We start from the raw sequence: 26,731 nt of genomic DNA on the forward strand, positions 1-26,731 counted from the left end.
CAAAATTCTAGGACCCCATCCCATCGCCCTTTCTTGCTGCGCAGGTGGCTCAGAGATTTGATAATCATACCATTCCAATGGAGCCCTCATTTTAATTCTCACTTGGACCATGCAGTCTTGTATATAAGTAAAAAAAAGTCTAGTTATAAGTACACTTATATATTAATATATATATTAATTTATTGTGATTAGTCAAAAAATATATTTTATTAAAAATAGTACTAATTTAAATTTTAAGTATAAAAGAATCAGTATTGATATACATATTAATATGCGATTTTGTTTGTATGTAGTAAAACTCTAAAAGTAAACTACTCATGTATAGCCTTACTATTTGAATGGTATCTCTAACGACTATACCTCATTTAAGCCCAAACAAACCGCCTAGAGTGTCAATGGAGGATTTGAAGTCAACCTTTTTGAAGGTATACTCCGTCCTGAAATCGAAGCTCCTTGAAGACCCTGCTTTCGAGTGAACTGATGATTCTCGAAAATGGATCGAACGGGTACTTTTTTTGGTCCTCAATGAGATCTAATCTTCCCTTTTCGTTCTCATCTTTTGGTTTCTCATAAATCAAGCTCCTCTTATTGCTCTTTTATATTGTTTACAATTTATGCATTATGATAATCTGATTTCTTGAGGTGATATTTTCACGGAGTTGCAAGAAACATTGATTAAGAATAATAGATTGTAGATTTGGTCTCACATAATAATAGGCAGGTTTTATATAGTTGTAGGAGTGAGAATTTTAGTTACAATCCGCCACAGAAGGATAGGTTTTTCTCTTGGTGATTTTCTTTCACAAGACACCCTTTCTTCGCACTGTCATTATGGTTGTTAAATCCTTACACAATGTTCTGGAGGTGGGGATTATAGCTCAATGAGCTCATAGACCAAGATATTTACGGTGAAAGCAAATTTACACATTAAGGTAAAAAAGAATACAAGCGTTATATTCCTGCACATGCTTATTCAATAGAGTATTGTGACTTAGTCGATTAACATAAATTTGGTATTTATGCATTTGGTTTATAATTATTTCTGAGTTCATAACTTTATAATCTCTCTCTCTCTCTCTCTCTCTCTCTCTCTCTCTCTCTCTCTCTCTCTCCAAGTTTGAGTGTGAAAAATTATGAGCCCTTTCTTCTATTTTTGCAGCTTGTCATTGGTAACCAATCTGACTGTCATGTTTATTTGCTCTATATTAACCTAGATAAATATGTTATAAATAGTCTAGGGTTATAATGGTACTTTAAAAAATAGTCTTTGATATTTCCCTTTTATTTTCCTGTGATATAGTGGCATAATAGAAAATATTATGTTATTTGTGTATAAAAGCATCATCAATACAAATCAGGATGAAATTCTTAGAAATTACTTCTTCTCACATGGTATCAGAGCTGCTTGACTAGCAGTCTTCTGATCCATGGCCGAGAACACAGAACCTCCTTATTCTTCTTATTCCCCTGTTATACCCCCTAACACCTCTGTTATTTCTTCCTTCTCCCATGTCGTTATTGTTGCCCAGATGACTAACACAAGAGGGGGGGTGAATTGAGTTGTATTAAAAAAAATAACAATTATAAATCAAATATATAATATAAAATATAAACAAAATATGAAATAACAATAAATATAAGGAGTAAGGGTAAGAGAGAAGCAAACTCAGTATGTTAACGAGGTTCGACCCCACTGCCTACGTCCTCGCCTCAAGCTACCCCTTGAGGATTCCCAAATTCACTATTCAACCTCCTTCAGGTGGAGATAGAAACCTATTACACCTTTGAACAACACTGCTACAAAGGATCCGTGTAGAACACCCTCTACACTTGCAATCACCTTACACGTGGTGATTCAACTATTCCCTGTGTAGAATACTTTCTACACACACAAGGGTTATACACACCCTTTTTCTGATACAAAAGCTGATAGTGGGTAGGTTATCAGAAAACACTCCTCAACGAGTGAAATAAGAACAATACAGCGCAAGCTATATCTCTCAAAATGAACAAGGATTAAGGCTCAATGTTTAGAGAAGAGAGAATGAAAGCTTTGAATGAATGTTGTATGCTCTTGGTGTTGTGAATGTGAAGCTCTCAAATGATCTATTTATAGGCATATGAGACTTCATATTCAAATTTAAAAAGATTCACATGTCAAAGACAACATCATTCACTTTTTCAAAAAATTCAAATAAAAGGTTCTTCTTTTTCAATTGTCAAAGACAACATCATTCACTTTTTCAAAGAATTCAAATAAAAGGTTCTTCTTTCTCAATTGTCAAAGACAACATCATTCACTTTTTCAAAAGAATCAAACCTAATATTTTACTTTTGGCATATGACAAAATGAGCACACTTTCATTTTCAAAAAATTCAAACCTAATCTTTTACTTTTTGTATAAGTCTAAAAAAACATCAATCACTTTTGAAAATATTCAAATAAAACATGCACATGTGAAAGATGACAATCAATCATCTTTAATATTTTCAAAGTTCAACCCTTTAATCAAGGCATGCACATGCAAAAGATGACAATCAATCATCTTTCAAAATTTTCAAATTTAATTTTCAAAAATATTCATGCACATGTGGAAAATGTATTTTAATGCTTTATGATAAAATATTAATTTTGAGCATTAATCCTAATTTCGAATTTTGAAGAGATTTACAACATTACTCTATAATTTTAATGTGAACTTGTTCCCTTCTTGCTCATGCTTGTTTCCTTGATGTGCTTGACTCCATTATGTAGACAACTTGAGCTTGAGACTTCTTTATTCTTTGAATTCATTTGTTATCATCAAAATCCATGTGTAGATTTATAATCACATGAAACTTGAAATCTTGAGTTCAACAGTTATTACCAAATTATCTGTAGATAATTTTCTTCTATGGAAGGTTCAAATCTTAGCATACCTTAGACGACAAGATCTCTATGGCTATGTTGATGGTTCCCTTCCTTCACCACCAAAAACTCTTGCAAATTCCTCCAAACCTAACCCTGAGTATCACGACTGGTCTCACACTGATCAATTAGTACTTAGTATACTTTTCTACTCCCTGTCTGACCCAGTCCTCAATCATGTATTATCTGCTACCACTGCTCGAGCTCTCTGGTTATCCATTACATCTATGTTTGATTCTCAATCCCATGCTAAAGAGTTTCAAATTAGATTTCAACTTACCAACATTAGTAGAGGAGACAAATCTATTTCTGAATACTTTGGCAAGGTTAGATCACTGGCTGATACCTTAGCCTCCATTGGAACCATTATTCCCGATAAAGAAATTGTGTCTTACCTCCTCACTGGTCTAGGTTCTCTGTATGAGTCTTTCGTCACTTCACTTACCACACGATCTAACCCATCGACTACTCACGAGATGTATCAAATATTGCTCATCCATGAAAGCCACCTCAACCATTTCTCCAAAACATTTATAGACCCATCTGTGAATTACACTACTTAGGGGGGATGAAATTAGCTTGGCCATTCTTCCTTTTAAGGTGAAAGACAAGGGCAAGGTCGAGGACCCAATTTCTCTAACAAAGGACGATCCAACTCTAACTCTGGTGCATTTCAACAAACACCTGGTGGCCCACGACCAACCTGCCAAGTATGTAACAAAGTTGGCTATACAGCTATCCAATGTCGGCATTGTTTCAACCTTTCCTACCAAAATGACCCTCCTACATCATTCCAGGCCAACTACACCACACCCACCCCCTTCATTGCCAACCATACCTCAAATAACCTCTATATTGATTCCTCCTAGTACCCAGACTTGACTTCCACCCACCATATAACCAATGATTTGAATAACTTCAATCTCTCTTCTGAATCTTATAGTGGAAGTGAAGCAATCTGCGTTGGTGATGGTACATGCATTCCAAATCAAAACTCTGCTCTTACTTCATCTTCATCTTCTTTCTTGCTTAAAAATTTACTTCATGTTCCCGATATCACCAAAAATCTCATGTCTATGCTCAAATTCTGTTCTGACAACTCTTGCTATTTTTAATTCCACTCTACCCATTTCTCTATAAAGGACAATAGGACCAAGACAACACTCATCACAGGCCCAAGTCACCACCATCCACTCATCTCAGTCATCAGATCACTCTTCCACACTGGCATCGACGTCTTGGTCACCTAGCTCAAGCCGTCGTTCATCGCATTCTACATGACAATTGTTTGCGTTTTTGCTCCACTAAAGAGCCTTTTATCTGTTCTCACTCTCTGATGGCCAAGAGCCATCAATTATCATTTCCTTCAAGTCGGGCCATGTATTCTCGGCCCTTAGAAGTCATTAGTGGAGATCTTTGGGGCCCAACTCCTGTAATGTTACACAATGGTCATAAATATTATATATCTTTTATAGATCATTATACTCGTTTTTCTTGGATTTACCCTCTTAAACTCAAGTCTGATGCAATTTCTATTTTCTCTACATTTTTACCGTTTGTTGAATGATTCTTCAATTCAAAATTAATTACTCTTCAAATGGATGGAGGTGGCGAATTTACGCTTTTCTCTAATCTATGCCAAAAACTTGGCATCACTCACAAATTTTCTTGTCCTCACACGCATCAACAAAATAGTATTGTTGAACGTAAACATCAATACATTGTCAAAACCAGGCTCGCTTTATTAACCCATGCCTCTCTTCCTCCTAATTTTTGGGTTGAAGGCTTTGAAACGGTTGTATACCTAATAAATCTCCTTCCATCTAAATCACTTCAAAATAATCCCCTTTATTTCCTTATTCATAATCGACAACCCAACTTCAATTTTCTCAAAACCTTTGGCAATGAGTGCTGGCCCAATCTCAAGCCCTACAACAAAAGCAAGCTTCAGCCCAGATCAGTCTCATGCCTTTTTCTCGATTTCAGCCCAGCCCATAAGGGATGAGCTACAAATGTCTAGATATTCAATCCAATAGATTATAAATTTCCCGAGATGTTCTATTCAATGAAGATTCTTTTCCTTACTCCAACTCATGGCCCACTTCCAATGTCTCCTTCAAACTGGTCTCACCATCCTTCACGGCCCAACTCCCATTATTCTCCAAATCCATACTTGGGCCTGATCCATCCTCATTCCACCCACATACAAATTCATCTCAAACATCACCCTCAAACCCCACCTCTCTCACAACTACAAACCCTAACTCATTTGCTTACGCACCCTTATCTAGCCCTAACCTTCATTGCCCTGCGTTAAAACCTTCGAACTACACTGCTTCTCCTCCTATGACAACTTCCTCTCCATTTACCTCATCTCCTTCCTTTATTTTTCCTCTACAACTTTCTTCTACTCCTATCCTTCATCCTCCCCGATCTCCAATCATTACTTGCAGTGTTACCAACTCGTCTTGACCTCGTGTGACTTTAGACGGCACTGTACCATATCCGCAACGAGATTGCTTTCTCACAACACATGAGGTTCCAGAAGAGCCTTCAAGATTTTCATATGCTTCCAAATACCCAGAATGGACTGCTGCCATGTGCGTTGAATACAATGCCCTCATCCAAAACAAAATAAAACATGGAGTCAGTACCCTCTAACCCTTCTCTTAATGTACTTGGTTGTTGTTGGGTTTACCGTACAAAATTGCACTATGATGGTTCCTTTTAACGCCAAAAGGTAAGATTGGTGGCCAAGGGTTACCATCAGTCCCATTGTAAAACCATCTACCATTCGTTTAATCATTTATCTTGTTGTTGCCTATGGCTGGCCTCTGCGCCAATTGAATGTTCAAAATGCTTTCTTACATGGAGAGTTGCATGATAATGTTTAAATTCAGCAGCCCTAAAGATTTATTGATCCAAAATTTCTCACTCATGTGTGCAAATTGCACAAAGCCCTATACAGACTCAAACAGACGCCAAGAGCCTTGTTTGCTCAATTAACCTCCTGGTTAACAAGTTATGGATTTATGGCTTCAAAATCTGATCCAACTTTTTTATCCTACACAATGGTGATATTCATATGTTTGTCCTCATATATGTTGATGATATGATTTTAACATCATCTAAGCTACATATGATAGATGCATTTATTCATGATATTGGTTTGGCCTTCCCTATCAAGGATCTTAGGAAATTATCTTACTTTTTGGGTCTTGAAGTTGACTACTCTGCATTTGTTTTATTTCTATCTCAAAGAAAATATGTCAAAGATTTACTCACTCAAAAGTAATATGCTGAGTGCTAAGCCTATGACATCTCCCATGGCTGCTTCTCTTAAACTTTCTCAGTATGATTCTCCTTCTTTTGATGACACTACACTGTTCAGAAGCATAGTGTGGAGGTTGTAGTACCTCTCCTTTACCAAACCTGATATTTCATTTGCAGTAAATAAGGTGTGCCAGTTTATGCATTGCCCCAAATTACCACACTGGTCTGCTATTAAGAGGATCCTGCGGTACCTTAAGTCCACTATAAGTCATGGCCTGTTTTTTAAGTACTCATCTCCTCTTACAATGCAAGTTTATTCAGATGCAGACTAGGCCAGCTGTTCAAATGACAGACAGTCCACTAGTGGTTTCTGTGTATTTTTAGGAAATCATCTGATTTCCTGGAACTCTAAGAAGCATAAAATGGTGGCCCGCTCGAGTACTAAAGCTGAGTACAAAGCCCTTGCTTCCACAACTGTTGAACTAATTTGGCTTCAAACCGTGCTAAGAGAGCTTGGAATTTTTTGTTTAAGCCACCCATCCTCTGGTGTGACAACATAGAGCCACCTACCTCTCTGCAAATACGATTTATCACTCTAGAACAAAGCACATAGATATTGATTATCACTTTGTTCGTGACTGGGTGGTTGCCAAGACCTTGTAAGTTGCCTTTTGTAGTTCAAAAGACCAAATGGCTAATGCTCTCACCAAGGCACTGGTTTCAGATAAATTTACTTTATTTAGATCGAGTCTCAATGTTGTAAATACCCCAATGGACTCGAGGGGGCATATTAACCTAGATAAATTTGTTATAAATAGTCTAAGGTCATAATAGTACTTTGTAAAATAGTCTTTGATATTTCCCTTTTATTTTCCTGTGATATCGTGGCATAACAGAAAAGATTCTGTTATTTGTGTATAAAAGCATACCTACTCATCAATACAAATCATGATGGAATTCTTGGAAATTACTTCTTCTCACATTCTATTGTAGATGCTGGACTACAATGTGCCTAGAGGTAGGACTTGAACAATTTTTTGAACAACTTTAGTGTTATGTATTCCATTTGAAGTATCGTTTTGTCTTAAGCTATCAAAGAAAATAAAACCAAGTAAAATAAGGAAGCACTTTTTAAATAAACATATCTTACTGAAATAGATTTGAAGTATACCTTATCTTGCAGGGAACTTAAACAGGGGCTTGTCCTTTATACAGAGCTACAAAATGTTAATAGAAGGAAATGAATTAATTGAAGATGAGATTTTCCGTGCCAATACTCTTGGTTGGTGCATTGAATGGGTCTAGCAATACAAAACCTCTCCTATATGAAGATTCTTTATATGGAAAAGTCATTTACGTTAATGTTTTAGCATTGTACAGGAACCTTACATATTAACTTATAATTTTGTGATAATTATATATGCAACTACAGGCAGATTTTCTTGTTCATGATGACATTATGGATAACTCACACACACGACGTGGTCAACCTTGCTGGTTCAAAGTGCCAAAGGTTTGTGCCAATAGTCAACATGTTCTGGTTTACTTCAGTTATTTTTTATGGTTGCCATTGAAGGAAAAGCATCTAACTTGCGTGACCTTTATGTTCTAGGTTGGTATGATTGTAGTAAATGACGGTGTTCTACTTCGAAACCATATCCGCAGGATTCTTAGAAAACACTTCAGGGATAAGCCTTACTATTTACATCTACTTGATTTGTTTGACGAGGTGATCTACTTGTATAGCTTTTGTTTAATTAGTTCTCAAATAGGTTATGTGCTAAAAGTTCACTTCCTTGTGTTATACTTTTGTATAGGTGGAGTTTCATATTGCTTCAAGTCAAATGATAGATTTGATTACCACACTTGAAGGAGAAAAAGATCTGTCCAAATACTTTTTAATGAAAGATTTCTGCAATTTTATGCTTAAGATAAATGACCAACTTGTATGTAACTCCTAAGCAACCTAGACATTTCCAGTATTTTCAACATCGGCAAGGGAGTCATGCCTATTTTAGATTTCCCCAAGAAAACATTACATGGTCCTCTGCAAAAAAGTGCCATATTTTTAGCATGATATTAAACAATTCATTTCAGGAGCTGATGCTAGTCAGTAAAGAGACAGATCCACTGTCTTGTTGTAGATAATGTGATCATAATTACTATAGGAAAAGCTAGATTGATCTCGAAGGCACTTAATGAAAAGCTTTTTGGGTCCCCTTCTGATCTTAAGCTTTTTCTTTTTTAATTCTTAATTTTTTGAGTGTTATTTGATTATTAATATATGTTCCCATCATCTTTTCTATTCCTAACGTTCTTGTTGACTGGTTGTCATCTCATCCAGTTACTATCACATTGTTCAATACAAGACAACCTATTACTCATTCTACCTTCTGGTGAGTATAAATCTCTATCATAGTCAAGGCACGATATAATCCAATATAATTCTTGTTTCAGTGTATTGAAAGTCATTACATCAGCCTCTTCCTTTTTTGACAATGTCCTGCATTTAGCCAATATACCTTGTGTCTGAAGTTCGATGTAACTTATTAGCTCCTTGTTCTCTGAGCTCTAAGGCAACTAGTATTTATTTGACTAGTCTCTTTTCTTTTATAAATAAATGTTTAAGAAGTCTTTAAAACATGTTGATACCGGTTCATCTTTGTGTTTAGTACTTGTATCATGTTATTATTTTCCTAAAATAGCATCTAATCTTTAGAACATTGTTTGGTCATTGACATTGAAACATTGTCATTTGTTTGACTATTTCTTGTTCAAATTCTGGAAATCTACTTGGGTTGCATGTGCAATGCTTATGTCGAGTGAGAATCTAGACAACCATATTGATGTGAAGAACATACTTGTTGAGATGAGGGGTCTACTTTCAAGTACAGGCAAAGTGTTGATAAGTGAACAAAAATTGTAATTTAGTTTTCTCTACAGATCGTATAGGTGTTTGTGACAAAGCTATAAATTGCAATTATCTGAGTTAGAGTCTCTTAACTTTCTTGAACTGTCCTAGTTATCTATAATCAACCTTATTAGCTTAATGATGTTTATGTTATTCATTTGCTTGTTTATTTTTAGAATTTTGATAGGCCTAGGCCTCAACCCAACTTGGCCCGGTAAGAATGAAGGCTCGAGTAGGATCTGCAGGAGCAAGGATGAGGCTCGCTCAACTAGAGTCTTCGTCGCAATGCCACTTGAGGGGGGTGGACCCATCGATCAGTAAACAGAAGTTGCCGATGAAGGCGGCAGTGCTCACTAAGGGTGGGCTGAATCTGCAGGAGCAGTACAACATGCCGACAGAACTGGTGGTGGAAGCTCCACCACCACCGAGTGCCATTCTCCCTCTGAGGAGTGGATACAAATTGCCGACGGGGGTAGGGGAGGAGATAAGGGTCTGATGAGTTTCCTTGTAGTGCACAATGACGATATTTTGCTAAGAGATAGTAATATAGCAGATTCAGTGGACTCAGCCAGTGATCTATTTCCATCTAATGACGAAAACTCTCAGTGGCTCTTTCAAGTGTCTAGTGATCACGTAAGGGAAGTTGGTTTTGTGCTTGGGGAACAGAACTCGAAGGAATAGTTGGACTTTAGAATGCAGAACCCTATCCTTTTAAATTGCTTGTTTCCAAACCAATCATGTGCATCAAACTGGGCGTTTAACACGATGAAAAATATCCAGAAATTAGTGGGATTGAGATGCAAAGGATATAAGGAGCAGTTCATGGCGTTGCTCACTGTTATTCGAATAACACTGTTATTGAACACTGTTAATGAGGCTAGTAAGCGTCTTCAAATAAGAAACTTGATGTGAGGATGGAAGGCAGACATTATCTGTTTATAGGAGACAAAGCTAAAAGTAATTACTATAAAAATTATTCGAAGCTTATGGAGTTGTGTACACATAGATTGGGTATTTTTGGCTGCTAATGGGGCCTCAGGAGGCGTGCTAGTAATGTGGGACCAAAGGGTGGTGGAGAAAATAGAGAAGTTTATAGGGTTTTTTACGGCAACATGCTCTTTTAAGAATGTGTCAGATGGTTTTTTGTGGGCCTTTGTAAGAGTTTATGGTCCTAATTCCAACAATGATCTTAGGTTATTGTGGGATGAACTAGCTAGTTTACAGAGTTGGTGGAATCTCCCATGGTGCATTGGTGGAGATTTTATACAAGACTTCCCAATGAGTACTTTGGCAATAGAAGAATGCGTCCAGCAACATCAAATTTTTCGAAATGCATCTTTGAATTGAACTCAATAGATCTATCAATGGCGGGGGTGTATGCACGTGGGCTAATAATTAGACGTGGTCCTGACTTGATAAATTCTTAATTTCCCCAAAGTGGAAAATGCATTTTACTGAGATTTGGCAAAAAAGATTGCCTTGGCTGTGTTCGAACCATTGGCCCATCATGTTGGATTGTCGTGGGATTCAAAGAAGACGACGGTATTTCAAATTCAAAAATATGTGGCTAAATTTAGAAGGTTTCGTGGATAGGGTTAGGCAGTGGTAGTCATCTTACCAAATACAGGGTACTCCTAGCTTCACTTTCGTGGGTAAACTGAAGGCTCTAAAACATGACTTAAAACTTTGGAATAGGTAGTCTTTTGGTGACATTGGGGAACTCAAGAACAACAAATTAAGGGAGATCCATGAGCTAGAAAGGTTACAAGAGCTTAGGACTTTATCTCAAGAGGAATTAGCCCAAAAGCTAGTGCTAGTTGCTGATTTTGAGAGAATCATTCTATTAGAAGAGACTTTGTAGCGGTAAAAATCTAGAGTGTTATGGTTAAAGGAAGGAGATTGAAGTACTAAGTTTTTCTACAGGGTTGCCAATTCTCATAGGAGATACAACAATATTGAGATGTTGAAAATTGATTGGGTAGATTGTAAGGATGAGCAGAGGATTAACAATCATGTAATTGGTTTTTTCAAACAGCTACTTACTGAGCAGGGGGGTTGGTAGCCTAAGCCTGGTGGGCTGGTTTTTTATTCCATTGGGCATTTGGATGCAGCCATTTGGAGAGGTCTTTTGAGGAGACTGAGGTTTTTAAAGTGGTGAGGAAAATGACTAAAGATAAGACTCCAGATCCAAATGGGTTTTCTATAGGTTTCTTTTAAACATGCTGAGATGTATTAAATGATGATCTCATGAGGGTGTTTTAGGAGTTTTATTTGGCTGAAAATTTTGAGAAAAGCTTAAATGCCACTTTTCTTGCTTTGATACCTAAGAAAATTGGGGCTGCAGAGATTAGGAAGTTTCGACCCATTAGCCTAGTAAATGGGGTTTATAAGATTTTTTCTAAGGTACTTGCCAATCGCCTTAGTGAGGTCGTGGAAAAGATAATCTCAAAGTCCCAAAATGTTTCTATAAACGATAGACAAATCTTAGATGTGATTCTTATTGCCAATGAATGTTTGAATAGTAGACTGAAAACTGGCCATGTAGGGATCAATTGTAAGTTAGACATGCAGAATGCGTATGATCATGTTAATTAGGATTTCTTGCTTGACCTTCTTGGGAGGTGTGGTTTTGGGAAAAGATGGCGATCATGGATCCATTGGTGTATATATACGGTGAAATTTTCAGCTATGATAAATGGAAGCCCAACTAGATTTTTCAATAGCACACGTGATCTAAGACAAGGAGATCTGTTGTCCCCACTTCTTTTTATTATTGTGATGGAGGCTTTGAGCAGAATGCTCTCAGCTCTGGTTAACAATGGGCGTATGACCGGTTACTCAATTGGACTCCCGGGTGGGGGACTTATTAATATTTCTCATTTATTGTTTGCAGACAACACTCTTATATTTTGTGAGGCTGATCATAATCAGGTCTGAGTATTGAAGGCCCTTATACTTTGCTTTGAAGCAGTTTCGAGGTTGAAAGTGAACCTGGAAAAATTAAAGATGGTGCCTATTGGAGGTGTGCAGCATATACGACAGTTGGCTAATACTTTGGGGTGTAAAATCACCTCACTCCCAATGACATATCTTGGTCTTCCGTTGGGGGTCACCTTGAGAGCGGCTTCTTTATGGGATACCGTGATTGAGAAAGTAGAGCATCGACTAGCAGGTTGGAAGAGAATATACATGTCAAAAGGTGGTAGAATTACCATAATCAAGAGTATATTATCTAACCTATCGACCTATTTTTTGTCCTTGTTCCCTATTCTAGCACGTGTGGCGTTTCGCATTGAGAAATTACAACGAAATTTCTTGTGGGGTGGAATAGGTAAGGAGTTCGAATTCCACCTAGTCAAATGGGAGAAAGTTTGTAGTCATCTCTCTAATGGTGGCCTAAGCATTAGAAATTTGAGAACTCTTAATCGAGCATTACTAGGAAAATGGTTGTGGAGATACCATAAATAACCTAAAGCCCTATGGAAGTTTGTGATTGAGAGTAAATATGGTGTCTCATGGGATGGTGTACCAATGAGGCGAGAGGGGCTCATAGAGTGGGGTTGTGGAAACATATAAGAAGAGGATGAGGGGTCTTCTCTCACCACACAAGATTTTGTATAGAATAGGGGATTAGGATCAAATTTTGGTATGATACATGGTGTGGTAATTGTGCTCTAAAGGATCAATTTCCTACACTCTTCAGGATTGCAAGTGCCAAAGATGTTTAAGTGGTGGAAGCCATGGGGATAGCAGGGGAACAAATCTAATGGAATATTTGCAACCTTTTTCAACCTTTCGTTCTCACTCAAACTAAGAAATCAATATGCTAATATATTGTAGTGGATTCCTACAGGTAAAGGCTTGTTCTCGGTTCGCTCATTTTATAAGGTTCTTTCATAAGAGCCTCATACTTAGTTTTCCTGGAAAAGGCTTTGGAGGCATAAGGTGCCTCTCAAAGCAGAATTTTTGTTTGGACTACCTCCTTGGGTAAAATTCTCACAATGGATAACTTAAGGAAAAGGAGGGTGATCATCGTAGACTGGTGTTGCATGTGTAAGAATGAGGGTGAATATGTGGACCATTTTCTACTATACTATGAGATAGCTCGAGGGTTATGGAACGAAGTATTTTGTAGACTAGACTTGGATTGAGTTATGCCTGAGACAGTAGTGACAATTTTGGCTAGTTGGACAGATCTAAGAGGTAAACAATAGATCAAGGTTGTATGGAAGATGCTCCATACTGTATCAATGTGCCATGTAGTGTACGTGGCAAAAACGCAATGAACGGACGTTTAAGGACAAAGAGAGATCAATGAATGAACTAAAAGCTTTCTTTTTTATAACTCTTTGTATTTGGGCTATTGCCATTAATTTAATGATCAAGATTTTTATGATTTTCTTGTATCTATTGCTCCTACGTAGTTAGGACATTCTTTGTACTGAATATAGCTTTTGCCTCTTCTTTTTTTATTAATATACTATGTTTACTTATAAAAAAAAAATTATCTTTTTAGAATTACTTCATAAGGGCCATGTCAGTCATTTTGTAGTGACTGGGGCATGGGTTTCTTAGGTCAATTTCAGTTATTTGTATCTTGTTTTCTTTTATAGGATGATTATTTGGATTGTTTCGGTGATCCTGAAACAACCAGCAAGGTGAGATCTAACATGATGGATTTATCCCCAAATATATGGAAGAAATAAGTTTCTAGTCCATTTGTTTAATTTTAGTGTTTAATTGAGTCATTTCTGCTATCAGATAAGAACAGACATTGAAGACTTCAAGTGCTCTTGGTTGTTGGTAAAAGCATTGGAGCTAAGCAATGAAGCACAAAAGAAAGTATTATGTGTAAGAGTGGAACTTTCTTTATAACTATCTTTTTTGTTTCATTTCAAGATTGGGGTTTATGCGCTTCTCTATAATTTCTATTTTTAGGATAATTATGAGAAACCAGACCCAGCCAATGTGGCAAATGTGAAGTCACTGTACAGAGAGCTTGATCTTCATGTTTGATCTTGATTGTAGAACTTCAAAATTTACAACGACAGCATCAAATTTCATAACTTTTTCAAATCAAATGGTTCAATGTTGAACTTAGACATTGCCTTTGTCATCGTTAATCCATGATGTTTAGCCACTGAATTATTATGGGTTTACTATCTATATATTCTCTAATCCCAATTTTGATAGGGTGTATTTGTGGAGTATGAGAGCGAGACCTACAATAAGTTGACAACTATTGTTGAAGTTCATCTGAGCAAAGCAGTGCAAGCAGTGTGGAAGGCAATCTTAGGTAGAATACACAAGAGGAAAAAATAGAAAGTCAGATGAAAATAGATGTAGATAGAGGTGGAAGATTCAGAACAAATAGATATCTTATTGTATCATGATACTATAAGTCTACCAAAGGTCGACTTTTATTTCATCAACAAGTTTTTCGTAAATGCACTTAAGGTAATTTAAGAATGAATTATCCCAATTCAATTAGATCTCCAAATTGTTTGTAATCAAGTATTTGAACCATAGACCTGGATTGAGTATACTACCAAAACCAAATGCTTTACCACTTGAGCCAAACCTAAGAGTTCTGAAAAAATTAACCTAATAACGATAGTAAGACGAAGAGAGATATGGAGATTGCTTAGGAAGTTTTACATTTGTTTAGTTATATTATTCACAGCTCATCTTTTAGTTTGTATGTTGGGAAAATTAAACCAAATTTTGTTTTCTAATATTTTGACTGACATGGTATGGTCCTTAGTAGTTTATTGTCAAAGTCCTCCACTCCAACCCAAGTGCATAATTACATATTGAATGTAAGGCCAAGTTAATTTAAATATTATTGCACTCAATCTTAATGAAATAATAAAAATAATTACTTACTTTTAAAAAACTTAAAATTCATTAACTCAAAAGTTCTTGATTTCTATTTTTATTTTTTTGTAAAACGTTTATGGCTGATCTAAGAATAATTTTACTTATCATCCCCACACACTACACCTATTTTAATATTTTTTTTATTTTTCTTTTAATAAATATGTAGTGTATGGATGATAAGTAGAACAACTCAATTAGTTTAACAAGAATAAAATAAAATAAAATAAAAATTTTAAAATATATAAAGTATATGGTATGAGATAATGAGTAGCATCCCTCCCGATCTGATAGATTCATCTCTCCTCTCACTTCTTATATACTTTTAATTTATTCTATTAAATATTAGTTTGCTAAGAAAATAAAGAATGTTATATTAGGATCTCATTATTTAGATCCTCCTAAGTCGAAGAAATCCTTGCCCATCTCTCCATTTTCTCGATCTTTGTTCCTCACCAACCAAACAACACAATTTATATATAAATTAATTATTTTTAAAATGTGGAATTTTTTATTTTTAATACAAATTGTGCATGCCATTGGCCTTTAAATTAAGTAAATTAATTAAGGAAGAGCACGCCCTACCGCTTAGCACAAATGTGTTTTTATTTTTATTTTTTTGTTTTCATATTTTTTTAATATTCTTAAAAAATAAAAAAATATACTAATACATTAAAAATTATTTATTTAATCATTTAAAAAAAAATTAATTTAAAGAACGGTACACTTAAAGGCGGCATAGGATATTTATTCATTAAAGGAACCGTGCGGACGCTTCCATGCAAAAAATGCGTTCTGTCAAACTCTTTTCAACGTTGATGGCTAGCTTTGACTGAGATTATTTCCCCTATTCTTATTTTCCACTAATTGCACGCATTGTATACACATATCAACCTCCAGATGCTTGAATTCCATCTAATGATTGAAAGTGTTCGACTTTGGACGGCTGGGATTGCAGATTGTTCTGTATTATGTAGGCTCTCAAAGCACCAGATTGAATTTCAGGTTGCATGGATGTCGCCGTCGAAGACAACGATGCACCTTAATCATGCAATCACTTAATGCCACGTGTTGAAACTCGTGTTTTGGCCGTTGATTTTTTAAACGTACTTACCGAATCATGTGTTGGGCTACCAGAGTGCGACCTCTTCGGATATTCCTCTGTTTTTTGTTTCTTTAAAATAACTTTCAGCCTCCACTCATCCAGTAAACTACGATACTGCCCTCACTCCCGTGAGAACTCAAATATCTTTATAAAAAATAAATACTTTAATCAAATAAAATTTTATAAAAATAAATTAATAAACTGAGATGACTTAACGTAATATATTATATTATTAATTCATCATAATAAAATAAAAGAGTGCAAAGAAGGTTTAATTATCTCGTATGATATAGGTTTCCTCAATTTGAAGTATTTGGTACTATTAAGAATTCTTATTCTTGTCAACACCGAACTCGGTAAGTAGGTCGACATTTTTGTTAATTGTATTAAGAGTTTTATTATATATAAGTAAAATTGAGTATTAATTTGTGTATTAATATTGATTTCTTTATAATTAAAATTTAAATTAACACTATTTTTAATAAAATCTACTTTTTTAACCAATTGTATTATATTAGTATACATATTAGTGCGTAATTGTACTTACAACTAAATTTTTTCTTATATTAGATATGTCCTCTTGTTCTCACAAACTTTTAGTTAAGACTTACTATTTTGTAACCTAATATTATTCTTTTGTGTCCAATTTATTATTATTTAGTCAGTTAATTTGAGTGTCTTCTCTTAATTATTTAAATCTTATTAAGGACATTGAAAATCGCATGATTTATTAGGATTCTATCACTTTAAATGAGCTGCTTATTGCATTGAATGTTCTACCCTTTATATATCCTTATAGCTAATTTCTTTTATTAGGATGTTGAGGTCCTTATTCATTTTCAAGATCATATCGAATTGAATCCTAATCTTGCTTCGAGTTCAATCGGAATTTGATAACATCTCTCATCCTTGTCTTGTGGAATCTAAAGCTTGTATAAGTGAACAAATAGTGGCCGATATAAGGCTTCTTTTTGTTATGGAGCTCTTTGATCCTTTGGACATTAGATAGTGACATTGTGCAAAGAGAAATAAAACAGTTATTAAAAAATTTCGTAAAAGTAAACTTATAAGTTAACATGATTTGATGTGATACGTTAGAAGTAATTTTATGTTCGAGCGTACCACATCAAATCATATTAATTTATAAGTTTATTTTTATAAAAAAAAAATTTATAACTAAAATATTATTCTTGTGAAAAGCAAACATAATGCGGAGTTAGAAAGATTTTAGCAAAATTAAAACAACATGGTATCTATCAACTTGTTCATATGTTAATTAAAAGATATGACTCTTAAGTCTTGTTTATTTTCATAATTTATCTTATTTTATCTAATTATCATAATTTTTTTAAATTTTTATATAAAATAAAATAAATAATTTAATTTTTTTAAATATTAAAATAAAAAAATACATTCTATTAATATTTTATTTAATTTTTAATTTTAATTTCAACTAAAAACAAACGAGGGCGGCATCCGAAAAAACATGAGAATGTGCTAAACATAGGCAGGTCAGTAAGAGACAGACAAGAAAAAGGGAAGGTGATGTGTGCAGCTTTCAGTGAAGCATCAATAAATTAGGTAAAAAGGCTATACACAAAATATTCTCAAGAAGTAATATTCTCAACAAATAATGGCAAAGTACGAAATTTATACAAAATATCGCCCCATTTATGGTTGTCATTTGACTTCAATCTTAACACACTCACGAGCACTCGCGCACGCTGGTTGCTGTTTCTGTTATTCTTAAAACTCTCTCTCTCTGCGGGAAAGCTCAGCGTGGGGTGTCAATGGCGGATCTGAAGTCAACCTTTCTGAAAGTATACTCCACCCTGAAATCGGAGCTCCTTGAAGATCCTGCTTTCGAGTGGACCGATGAATCTCGGCAATGGGTCGAGCGGGTACGTTGCCTTTTCCATTTCATCTTCCTTCTTACTTGTCATCATTTTGCTTTCTCGTCATCAAAATTCTTCTTATTTGTCTAAAATATCTGTTTTTGGTTCGGATTGGTTAGTATTTGAAATATCTTTTGATATTTCATTGTTTTAATGGTTCGTGTGAACTTTCCTTGTAATGGTATTCAGTATTCACACTCATGCTTGAAAACAAGAAACAAAGAAGAGCTCGAATGAGAATGGTTCTGGTTCCGATGACTAATATGAGGAAGACAAATTGGACTTAAAAAAAAAAAGTAGATCGGGTTGACTCAGTTAAAGATCGTAGATTTAACTTCAAAATGCATAGGTTGCGTTTAGTTGTAGCAAAGCTACTTTTAATTCAGCTCACCCCAGAAATGGAAGTGAAAAGCTAAAAGATATAGAAGTATATGCCATCCCAGAAAATTCTTATAAACATCGAACAGGGTGCCCTTCATAGTCACATTTATTGATTTCTGCTCAGCATTTAAAGAGTTATCTTTGTTCTTTTACAAATCTTAATAACCACTTTTACAGACAGTTGTGGGGTTCGTAAAAACTTTTATCTGTGCCTTCGATCTATACTTAGATCTAAGTGCATAAATCTACAATCAGACTCTCTCTCTCTATCTCTCTCTCTCAGAGTATGATTGCGGGTGCATTTAAGTCAGTTTTTTTTTTTTGGGCTTATTGTTGGTTTCCTGACTTTGTTAATTCTCACCGTTTCAGATGCTGGATTACAATGTGCCTGGAGGTAAGAACTGAGCATATCTGTAGTTTTTTTGAACAATTCTATATGAAATGAAATGAAATAGCACCTATTAAAGAAAATATTTTGAAGACAGCTAAGGATTGTACTTTATCTCGCAGGGAAGTTGAACAGGGGCTTGTCCGTTATTGACAGCTACAAATTGTTGAAAGAAGGAAAGGAATTAACTGAAGATGAAATTTTCCTTGCTAGTGCTCTTGGTTGGTGTATTGAATGGGTATGAAAATAAAATCCTCTCCATTATGTGGATATAATTTTTTTTGACTAAAATCTTCATTCTGTTGGTACTATACGTACTAACTAATAATTTTTTTGTAACAAAATTTGCAGCTTCAGGCATATTTTCTTGTTCTTGATGACATCATGGATAACTCCCACACGCGGCGTGGTCAACCTTGCTGGTTCAGAGTGCCAAAGGTTTATAACAACACCGAACATCTTCTGGTTTACTTCAGTTATTTTTTATGGTTGCCATCTTTGGTGAAGATTAACTAGGGTGATCATTATTTTCTAGGTTGGTTTGATTGCTGCAAATGATGGGATTCTACTTCGAAACCATGTCCCTAGGATTCTTAGGAACCACTTCAGAAATAAGCCTTACTATGTAGATTTGCTTGACTTGTTTAACGAGGTAATTGACTTCTACATATTTTGCTTTACTGGTTCTCACTCAGATTTTATGCTAAAAATTTAGTTATGTTGTAGGTGGAGTTTCAAACCGCTTCAGGACAGATGATAGATCTGATTACTACTCTTGAAGGAGAAAAAGATCTGTCCAAATACACATTGTCACTGTGAGTGAAACCTATTAATGATCTATGCTAAGAGAATAACGTCTTTGCATCTTTGTGTTCAAGATAAGTACCCAACCCATATGAAACTCCTAAACTACCCAGGCAAATGCTCACTGATATCTGCATCATCAAGGGAGTCACCAAGCCAAGTTTAAATTTCCACAAGAAAATAGTGAATGAATCTGTGACGAAGGTTTTTATATTTAGCATGATATTGAGAAATTCATTTTAGGAACTGATGCTCGTCAGTACGGCAACAGATCCATCTGTCTTGCTTTAGACAATATAATCATGCCTGCATCTCCCTTACCACAGGAAGTTGGAAGTGTACACAGCCTGAATTCTGGACTCCTTAATAAATAAGTTATATAGATCTCTTTCTGATTTTTATAATCATTTAAGCAGCACTAAACTCTGTTTCCGTTGCTGTTTTCATCTCTTTTCTTTATATAATCTTCTTGCTAACTGGTTGACATCTGATGCAGTCACCGCCGTATTGTTCAGTACAAGACAGCCTATTACTCATTTTACCTTTCGGTGGGTATAAACATTTATGACTGTTAAATCACCGATTTTAGCATGCATTCAACCTGATCTTTAGAAATCTTTTTATTTTATTTTTTTTTTTTTTTTTGTAGTGTATTCTTGACAGACATCATATTAGCTTGCATCTTTGTACCCCTTTTGGCATTGCCCTGTTTTAGCCCCATAAACTTGGTGTCTGGTGTTCCAGATAACATATTAGGTCCCTGTTCCTCCACGTATTGACATCTCTGACCTTTGCTTAAAGCAATATTGACATTATTTGAGATTTCTTCTGACCATGTCCATACCAGTTATATTTCGGCATAGTCGCTGTATGATAATACTATACTATTGCAATGAATTTTTTATCTCTAAGACTTAATTTGGTCTTTTTGCATTCAAAAACTCTCATTTGGTCGACTTTTTTCTGTTCAAATTCTCTGATTCAACTCAGGTTGCATGTGCATTGGTTATGTCGGGTGAGAATCTAGACAAACATATTGATGTGAAGAATATTCTTGTTGAGATGGGGGTCTACTTTCAAGTACAGGTAAAATGTTTTTGAGTTAATAAAAATTAAAATTTTGTTTCCCTCTACAGCATATGTTGGAAATTGATATAATAAACCGTTTGATTTCCCTTATCTGACCTTTTGGGTTTGAGGACAGAGTAAGTCAGATAATTGCTTTAGGTGAGGTTTTATAAATATTCCGAACTCCATTAGTTATGAATAAGAAAAGCCCTATTAGCTCAATGATTTTTTTCGTTCATTTATTTGTTTATTTTTGTTATTTTATTTTAAATCACTCCATCAGGGCTCATTCAGTTACTTCAAAAACTAAAAAGTCAGTGGTGGGGTAACATTTATTTATATTCTCAGGTGTATATCACTTGTTCATTTCAATAATCTGTCTTGTCTTCCCTTTTTGTAGGATGATTATTTGGATTGCTTTGGTGATCCTGAAACAATTGGCAAGGTGAGAACCAGAATGATGGCTTTATCCATAAAGTTTTTGAAAAACTCACTTTCTGGTACATTTCATTTAGTTCGAGTTTTCACTTGATACCAGATAGGAACAGACATTGAAGATTTTAAGTGCTCCTGGTTGGTGGTAAAAGCATTGGAGCTAAGCAATGAAGAACAAAAGAAAGTGTTATATGTAAGAGTAGAACTTTCTTTCTTTATGCCTATCGACTTGGGTTCCTTTACAATATTGGGGTTAATTTGCTCATTTGTAATTCTTGTTTTCAGGAGAACTATGGGAAACCTGACCCAGCCAATGTCACGAAAGTTAAGGCCCTCTACAAAGAGCTTGATCTTCAGGTTTGAACTTGACCATATAAAGTTAACTCCTTGGAATATTTAAGCAGAGCATAAAATTCCATAACTTATATCAGTTTGAAGGAAAACAAACGTGTTTTTGTTTGCTTTTCTCCTATCAAGGAAGTCAAAGTTATTTATTGGCTTATCGAATTTATTCCATTGTATTCAGCCATTGAATGTTTTAGTCTGTGATCATATCTTCTTTATTCCCAATTTCATAGGTCGTTTTTGCTGAGTATGAGAGTAAGAGCTATCAGAAGTTAACGGCCTCTATTGAAGCTCATCCAAGCAAAGCTGTGCAATCAGTGTTGAAGTCATTCTTGGGTAAAATATATAAGAGGCAAAAATAAATAATCAGTCAGGAAAAGGTTGGAAGACGAAGAATTTTCCCACTTTTGATCTTGATATGTATTTCTATGTTTCCATGGGAAGAGGAATAATCTTGTTGTATCGTGTTCTTGTAAACATTTTTTTGCTGCTGGTTTCGTTAGTTTGGTCTCCAATCCCAATAAACACTGGTGATTTTTCACTTCCAATATGTGTTGGCCATCTGTGAATACATCATAATGCTATCTATACATATATAAGACTGGAAATGTGTGAATAATTTCTGATGATTATAAACCATCCAAAAAGTCCCCCAGGTAATTGATACAAATGGCAAGAGTTCTTGTTAGCTCTAGCTGCCCCGTTTAGATGTTAAATTGATTTGAGATAAGTTGAATTCTTTATGAATAATAGTGAGTTGAGATAGTGGATGGAGTTTTGTGGAACTCACCTAAAATAAATTTAGATGTTTTTAAATGTTAAGATGATTTTAGATGTATTTATGAGAAGTTAAATAAGTTATGAGTCCCGCGTATAAAAAAGTGTTGAGTTAAAAAAATTATGGTCTCATGTATAAAGAGGTTTTGAATTGAGATGAATTTAGTAATTTAAAAATTGAGTGTTTGGATGTTAGACTAAATTTAAAATTAGACTAAATTTATTTCAGGTGAGTCTAAGTTCCAAATTGGTTAGAATCAACAGTTAAAATTCTTGTCATTCTTAAAAAAATACCAACCAGTTCAGTGCTCCACTTGAGAAGAGAAAACCCACGACCTCTACATGATGACCATCCGAGTTAATATTACTAGGCATATATATTGCTCAAAAATAGAAACTCAGAGAGATAGAGAGATGGCACACTCGAGTGCCCAGAGAACCCTTTGAGAATCTCCACGATCACTTTCAAGGCATCTTCTTAACACGTTCTTGCGAGCTTTCAGGGGAATCTCGTGTTCCCCACCTCCAGATGATGGATAATGGATACCTTCATGCATGTCAATCAGGATTCCTTACTGTTGCTGGGACAATAACAGGAGTAGTGACTCCATAAGAGAAAGACAATGACATGGGTGACTTTATATAAGAGAGAAATAAAGATGCGAGTCTCAAAATTGGGTCCATCTGCATGAAACAGGAACTTCCTCGGCCACACAGCTAGACGATCCCATGATCCATCTCTGTCACTCTCTTTCTCTCTCTCTATAAGTTTCCACTGACTGGCGTTCATATAATCATGGCTCAGTTACTGAAATAATGGAACCCCCGGTCCTAAGGAACTGAAATGTAGGCTCAAGGTGTATCGAATCAAAAGAAAAATTCTCCTTACTAAACTGAGGAGGTTATTATCCATCAATTTTTTAAAATATTTATTTTAAATAAAAAATCAAAATAATCCATTTTCAGTTAGGCCAATTTGATTATCATCACAAAATATAATAAATAATTTAATTTTTTAAAATTTTAAAATAAAATTAATATTAAAAAAAATTATATTATAATAATATTTTATTTTATTTTTTACAAAATATTTTATATCATTTCATCTAAATTGTATAAATAAACGAAGCCTAAAAGCTGCTGTCTCAATCCTAAAAACATGTTAATTTTTCTGAACTCTCAGACTCCCTGTGCTCCCACTTCGGTTAGGGCCCGTGAATCTAACTGGTTTGAGTTATGACAGCATTCACAATCCTCTCGACCTGACCAAATACTTGGCAAGTTTGCGTTGGGCTTCCGTTCGCTTTCAGCCCTATCATTTTATCTCTATCTAAGACCTGAATAATTAAGAGAAATATTTTAATAATAAAGAGATCTATAAAAATAAATTTATAAATTTTTTAATAATAAATTTTATTTTTTTTCAAAATAATTGTACAACACTTATATGGTCATCAAGGATGGCCACCCAATATATATTTTTAAAAAAATATTTTTTAATCTCTTAAAAAAAATCAAATCAATAAATTTATTAGCGAATATCCTCAGTGGCCTTCATTTGGCTACTGCTTTAGAATGAGCAGTTCAATACCAATTTTTTTTCTAATAATTGAATGAGGAACATATATAGTTTCTTCTTCAATCAAATATGGCGTCTAAAAATAAGTATTTGACCATTAAACCACTACCCAGATACGTTTCTAACCCAAAAACCAAACAATCAAACCTTCGGGGTCAGACCTGAGAAGAAGAAAACACCATTTTCACTTAGAAACAAAGGAAAAACAATTAATAAATGATGAGAGAGAGAGAGAGAGAGAGAGAGAGAGAGAGAGAGAGAGAGAGAGAGAGAGAGAGGAGGCTGAAGGTTGGATAAAAACAACCATTTTTTTTTTTTGGAAAATACTTCACATTGATTACATAAAAATAAATTTATAAACTGACATAGCTCGATGTGGTATGTTAGATTGTAAAGTTACTTTTATTGTAAAATAGATCTAATACTTTCATAAAATCACGTCAGTTTGTAAGTTTACTTTTGTGTAATTTCTTTGTGTCTATAACAATTTTTTTTTTTTTTTTTTGCCATATAGACAGTCTAAACTTTTTTCCTGCTTTATAGAGATGTTGATGCAGTATTTTTCATAAGTTTAAGTCAAAATTTGGAGGGAGTCCTCTACTTCTATGAAGGGTAGGGTGTTGTTTTCTCTATTTATGACAAAGGAGTGTCTTTTGGGCAATTCAAGTATGTAGAGTTTTACATGCAGGAAGAGCTTACTAGCCTATGGGAAGGACTCATCCTCACTAACCAGGAAAGGAAGGAGGTTGTTCTTCCTCCATCAGTTCTGGACAAGGCTAAAAGAAAAGGGAGGTGCTGTCTTGATGCAGGGAGATTCGAGACAGATGATGCTGAGCTGTCAGATTGCACCTTGATGGCGCTGAGATACCATGAGTTGGCAGATCAGCGCAAAGGCGGGAATTGATTATGATATGTTCCTCATTAGGGCCGTTTTAAGTTCGTTTCAGTCTTTTGGCCATAACTTTAGCTACGGGTGTCGGAATCGCACATAAGACCCTAATTCGGAAAGCTCTTTTCGGCGCGCATACTGTTTACATTGAGCATGGCTCCATGTGCCTTTTTTTGAATCTCAAATTTTGCTGTTTTCTCCTCCGAATCACTAGTTTTATTATTTTTTACTATTTATGGTAATATTTCGCTTGTCAGTTAGGAAGTCATTTTAAATCCGATTTGGGCCGAATTTTTTGCAGATTGTTTTTTTTATTTCGAATTTCAATTTAGAGTGATTTATGAGATTTTGCTATTTTTGGCAAAATTCGGATAAACACGATTTTTGGCTATAACAGTCTGGCTTGTGGACTGATTTTGATCATTGTTGGATTTTATAACATTCCGTTAAACCCTAGAGACTTTTCTCTCTAGTTTTGGGCGATTTTTCTCCTGTGAATCATCTGTTGGAACTAGCCTGCAAGATAATCGCTATTCTATCCGGCGTCATGTCTTTTTGCTTTGATAATAGCAGACAAGATTGTGAATAGAGAAGCTTTAAAAACGTCTATGTCAAGGATTTGGAAGATTGAAGGATGGATATAGTACAAAGAAGTTGGTGAGAACTGATATTTGGAGGAATTTCAATTTGAAACAAACAGGCAGAGGGTGATCATCAGGAGGTCGTGGTCTTTTCATCAATGGCTAGTCTGTCTCCAGGAGTTTAAGGGTCACATACCACCAAATTTTCTCCCTTTCAAGAAGGAAGTTTTCTGGATCCAAGTTCATAACATGCCTTTGGCATGCATGACACAAGAAGTAGGATTTCAACTTGGTGAAAGTATTGGAAGAGCGCTAGAGGTTAATGCAGACAGTAGAGGTTTTGGATGGGGTAAGTATCTAAGGTTGAGAGTAAAGATCGACATTACAAAAGTACTAGTTAGAGGTAAATTTCTGACCATGGAAGAGAAGCAAGTGTGGATTCATTTTAAGAATGAAAGACTTCCAAATGTTTGTCTTCGATGTGGTGTGATTAAGCATCCTAAGAAGTTATGTTCCAACATGAAACTAGTAAGAGTTCAGATGCTATCCAGCCTTAGTATGGATCCTAGTTAGATGCTCTCCCAGCAAAAACCAACGGTAGTAATGAAAAGAAGTATGGTCGGAACACAGCACAACCACCACAGGAGGAGAAACATCCATGGAACTTAGGCAAGAGGGACTGTGATGAAGACAAAAAAGGCAAGTCAGCAGTATAGACACATATTAAGGAAGCAATAAAGGAAGACATTGTTATTAAGGAAAGTCAAAATCATATAAGGAAGGAAGCGGATCATATGGAAATTTCAAACAAGAAGGTGGAGGGAGTTTGCCAGGTAACAGTTGCCCCCAATTTTTCGCTTCTTTAATCATGCAGATGATGCTACTATGGATGGCAAGCCCAATCAATGAGACTTGTTATGAAGAAGGAAGGTCTCATGGAAGATATGGAAAATTATGACCAAAAGAAAAGGGAGAGCACAACTTTTAACAATCACACAGAATCATCCCTCGTATCCCAAACAAACTCTTTAGATACTTTTTTGTTTGATCAAATTCAATTGCTAGGAAAGGCCAAAAAATAAGTTAGCTCGAAGAGGAGAGTAAAGGAAAAATTCTTTGTTGCTTTTACTAGTGATATAGGCAAGAACCTGGATTACAATGGTGCTAGAAAATGGGAATATAATGTTACACTGGAAGAATACTCTACTGATAATGTTATTAAAAAACAAAAGGTTGAGACTAAGGCTGATAGATGTTCAAATTGTGAAGATTTGGTGGAGGCTGTCACGCAGCCCCACCAACAACCATGAATTGCATAAATTGGAACTGTCTAAGGCTTGAAAACCTTCGGATAGTTTGAAATCTCCACCTTATGGTGAAGAATAAGGTCCCAAGTTTTATTTTTCTCATTGAAACTAAATACATGAGGAACAAAGTTGAACAGATTAAGAAGTTGTTGACTTATGAGAATACTTTTGTAGTGGACAGTAGAAGACTTAGTAGGGATCTTGCTTT

The 26,731-nt window shown here is 35.2% G+C and overlaps 1 protein-coding gene and 1 pseudogene across 1 annotated transcript; both read left to right on the plus strand.

The window, feature by feature from the left end:
* Positions 1 to 395: 395 nt before the first annotated feature.
* Positions 396 to 14,414, plus strand: LOC122275890 (annotated as a pseudogene).
* Positions 14,415 to 17,769: 3,355 nt separating this feature from the next.
* On the plus strand, positions 17,770 to 22,029 carry LOC122275891 (farnesyl pyrophosphate synthase 1). Its single transcript, XM_043085207.1, has 12 exons — positions 17,770 to 17,975; positions 18,720 to 18,744; positions 18,861 to 18,976; positions 19,090 to 19,176; positions 19,274 to 19,390; positions 19,465 to 19,553; positions 20,039 to 20,090; positions 20,533 to 20,628; positions 21,011 to 21,055; positions 21,149 to 21,238; positions 21,331 to 21,402; positions 21,624 to 22,029. Exons 1-12 carry the CDS (start codon positions 17,865 to 17,867, stop codon positions 21,750 to 21,752), a joined length of 1,029 nt encoding a protein of 342 aa, XP_042941141.1. The 5' UTR covers positions 17,770 to 17,864; the 3' UTR covers positions 21,753 to 22,029.
* Positions 22,030 to 26,731: the final 4,702 nt, after the last annotated feature.

Source organism: Carya illinoinensis, chromosome 9 (assembly GCF_018687715.1).
Source record: "Carya illinoinensis cultivar Pawnee chromosome 9, C.illinoinensisPawnee_v1, whole genome shotgun sequence".
In the NCBI taxonomy this organism is placed as follows: Eukaryota; Viridiplantae; Streptophyta; class Magnoliopsida; order Fagales; family Juglandaceae; genus Carya; species Carya illinoinensis.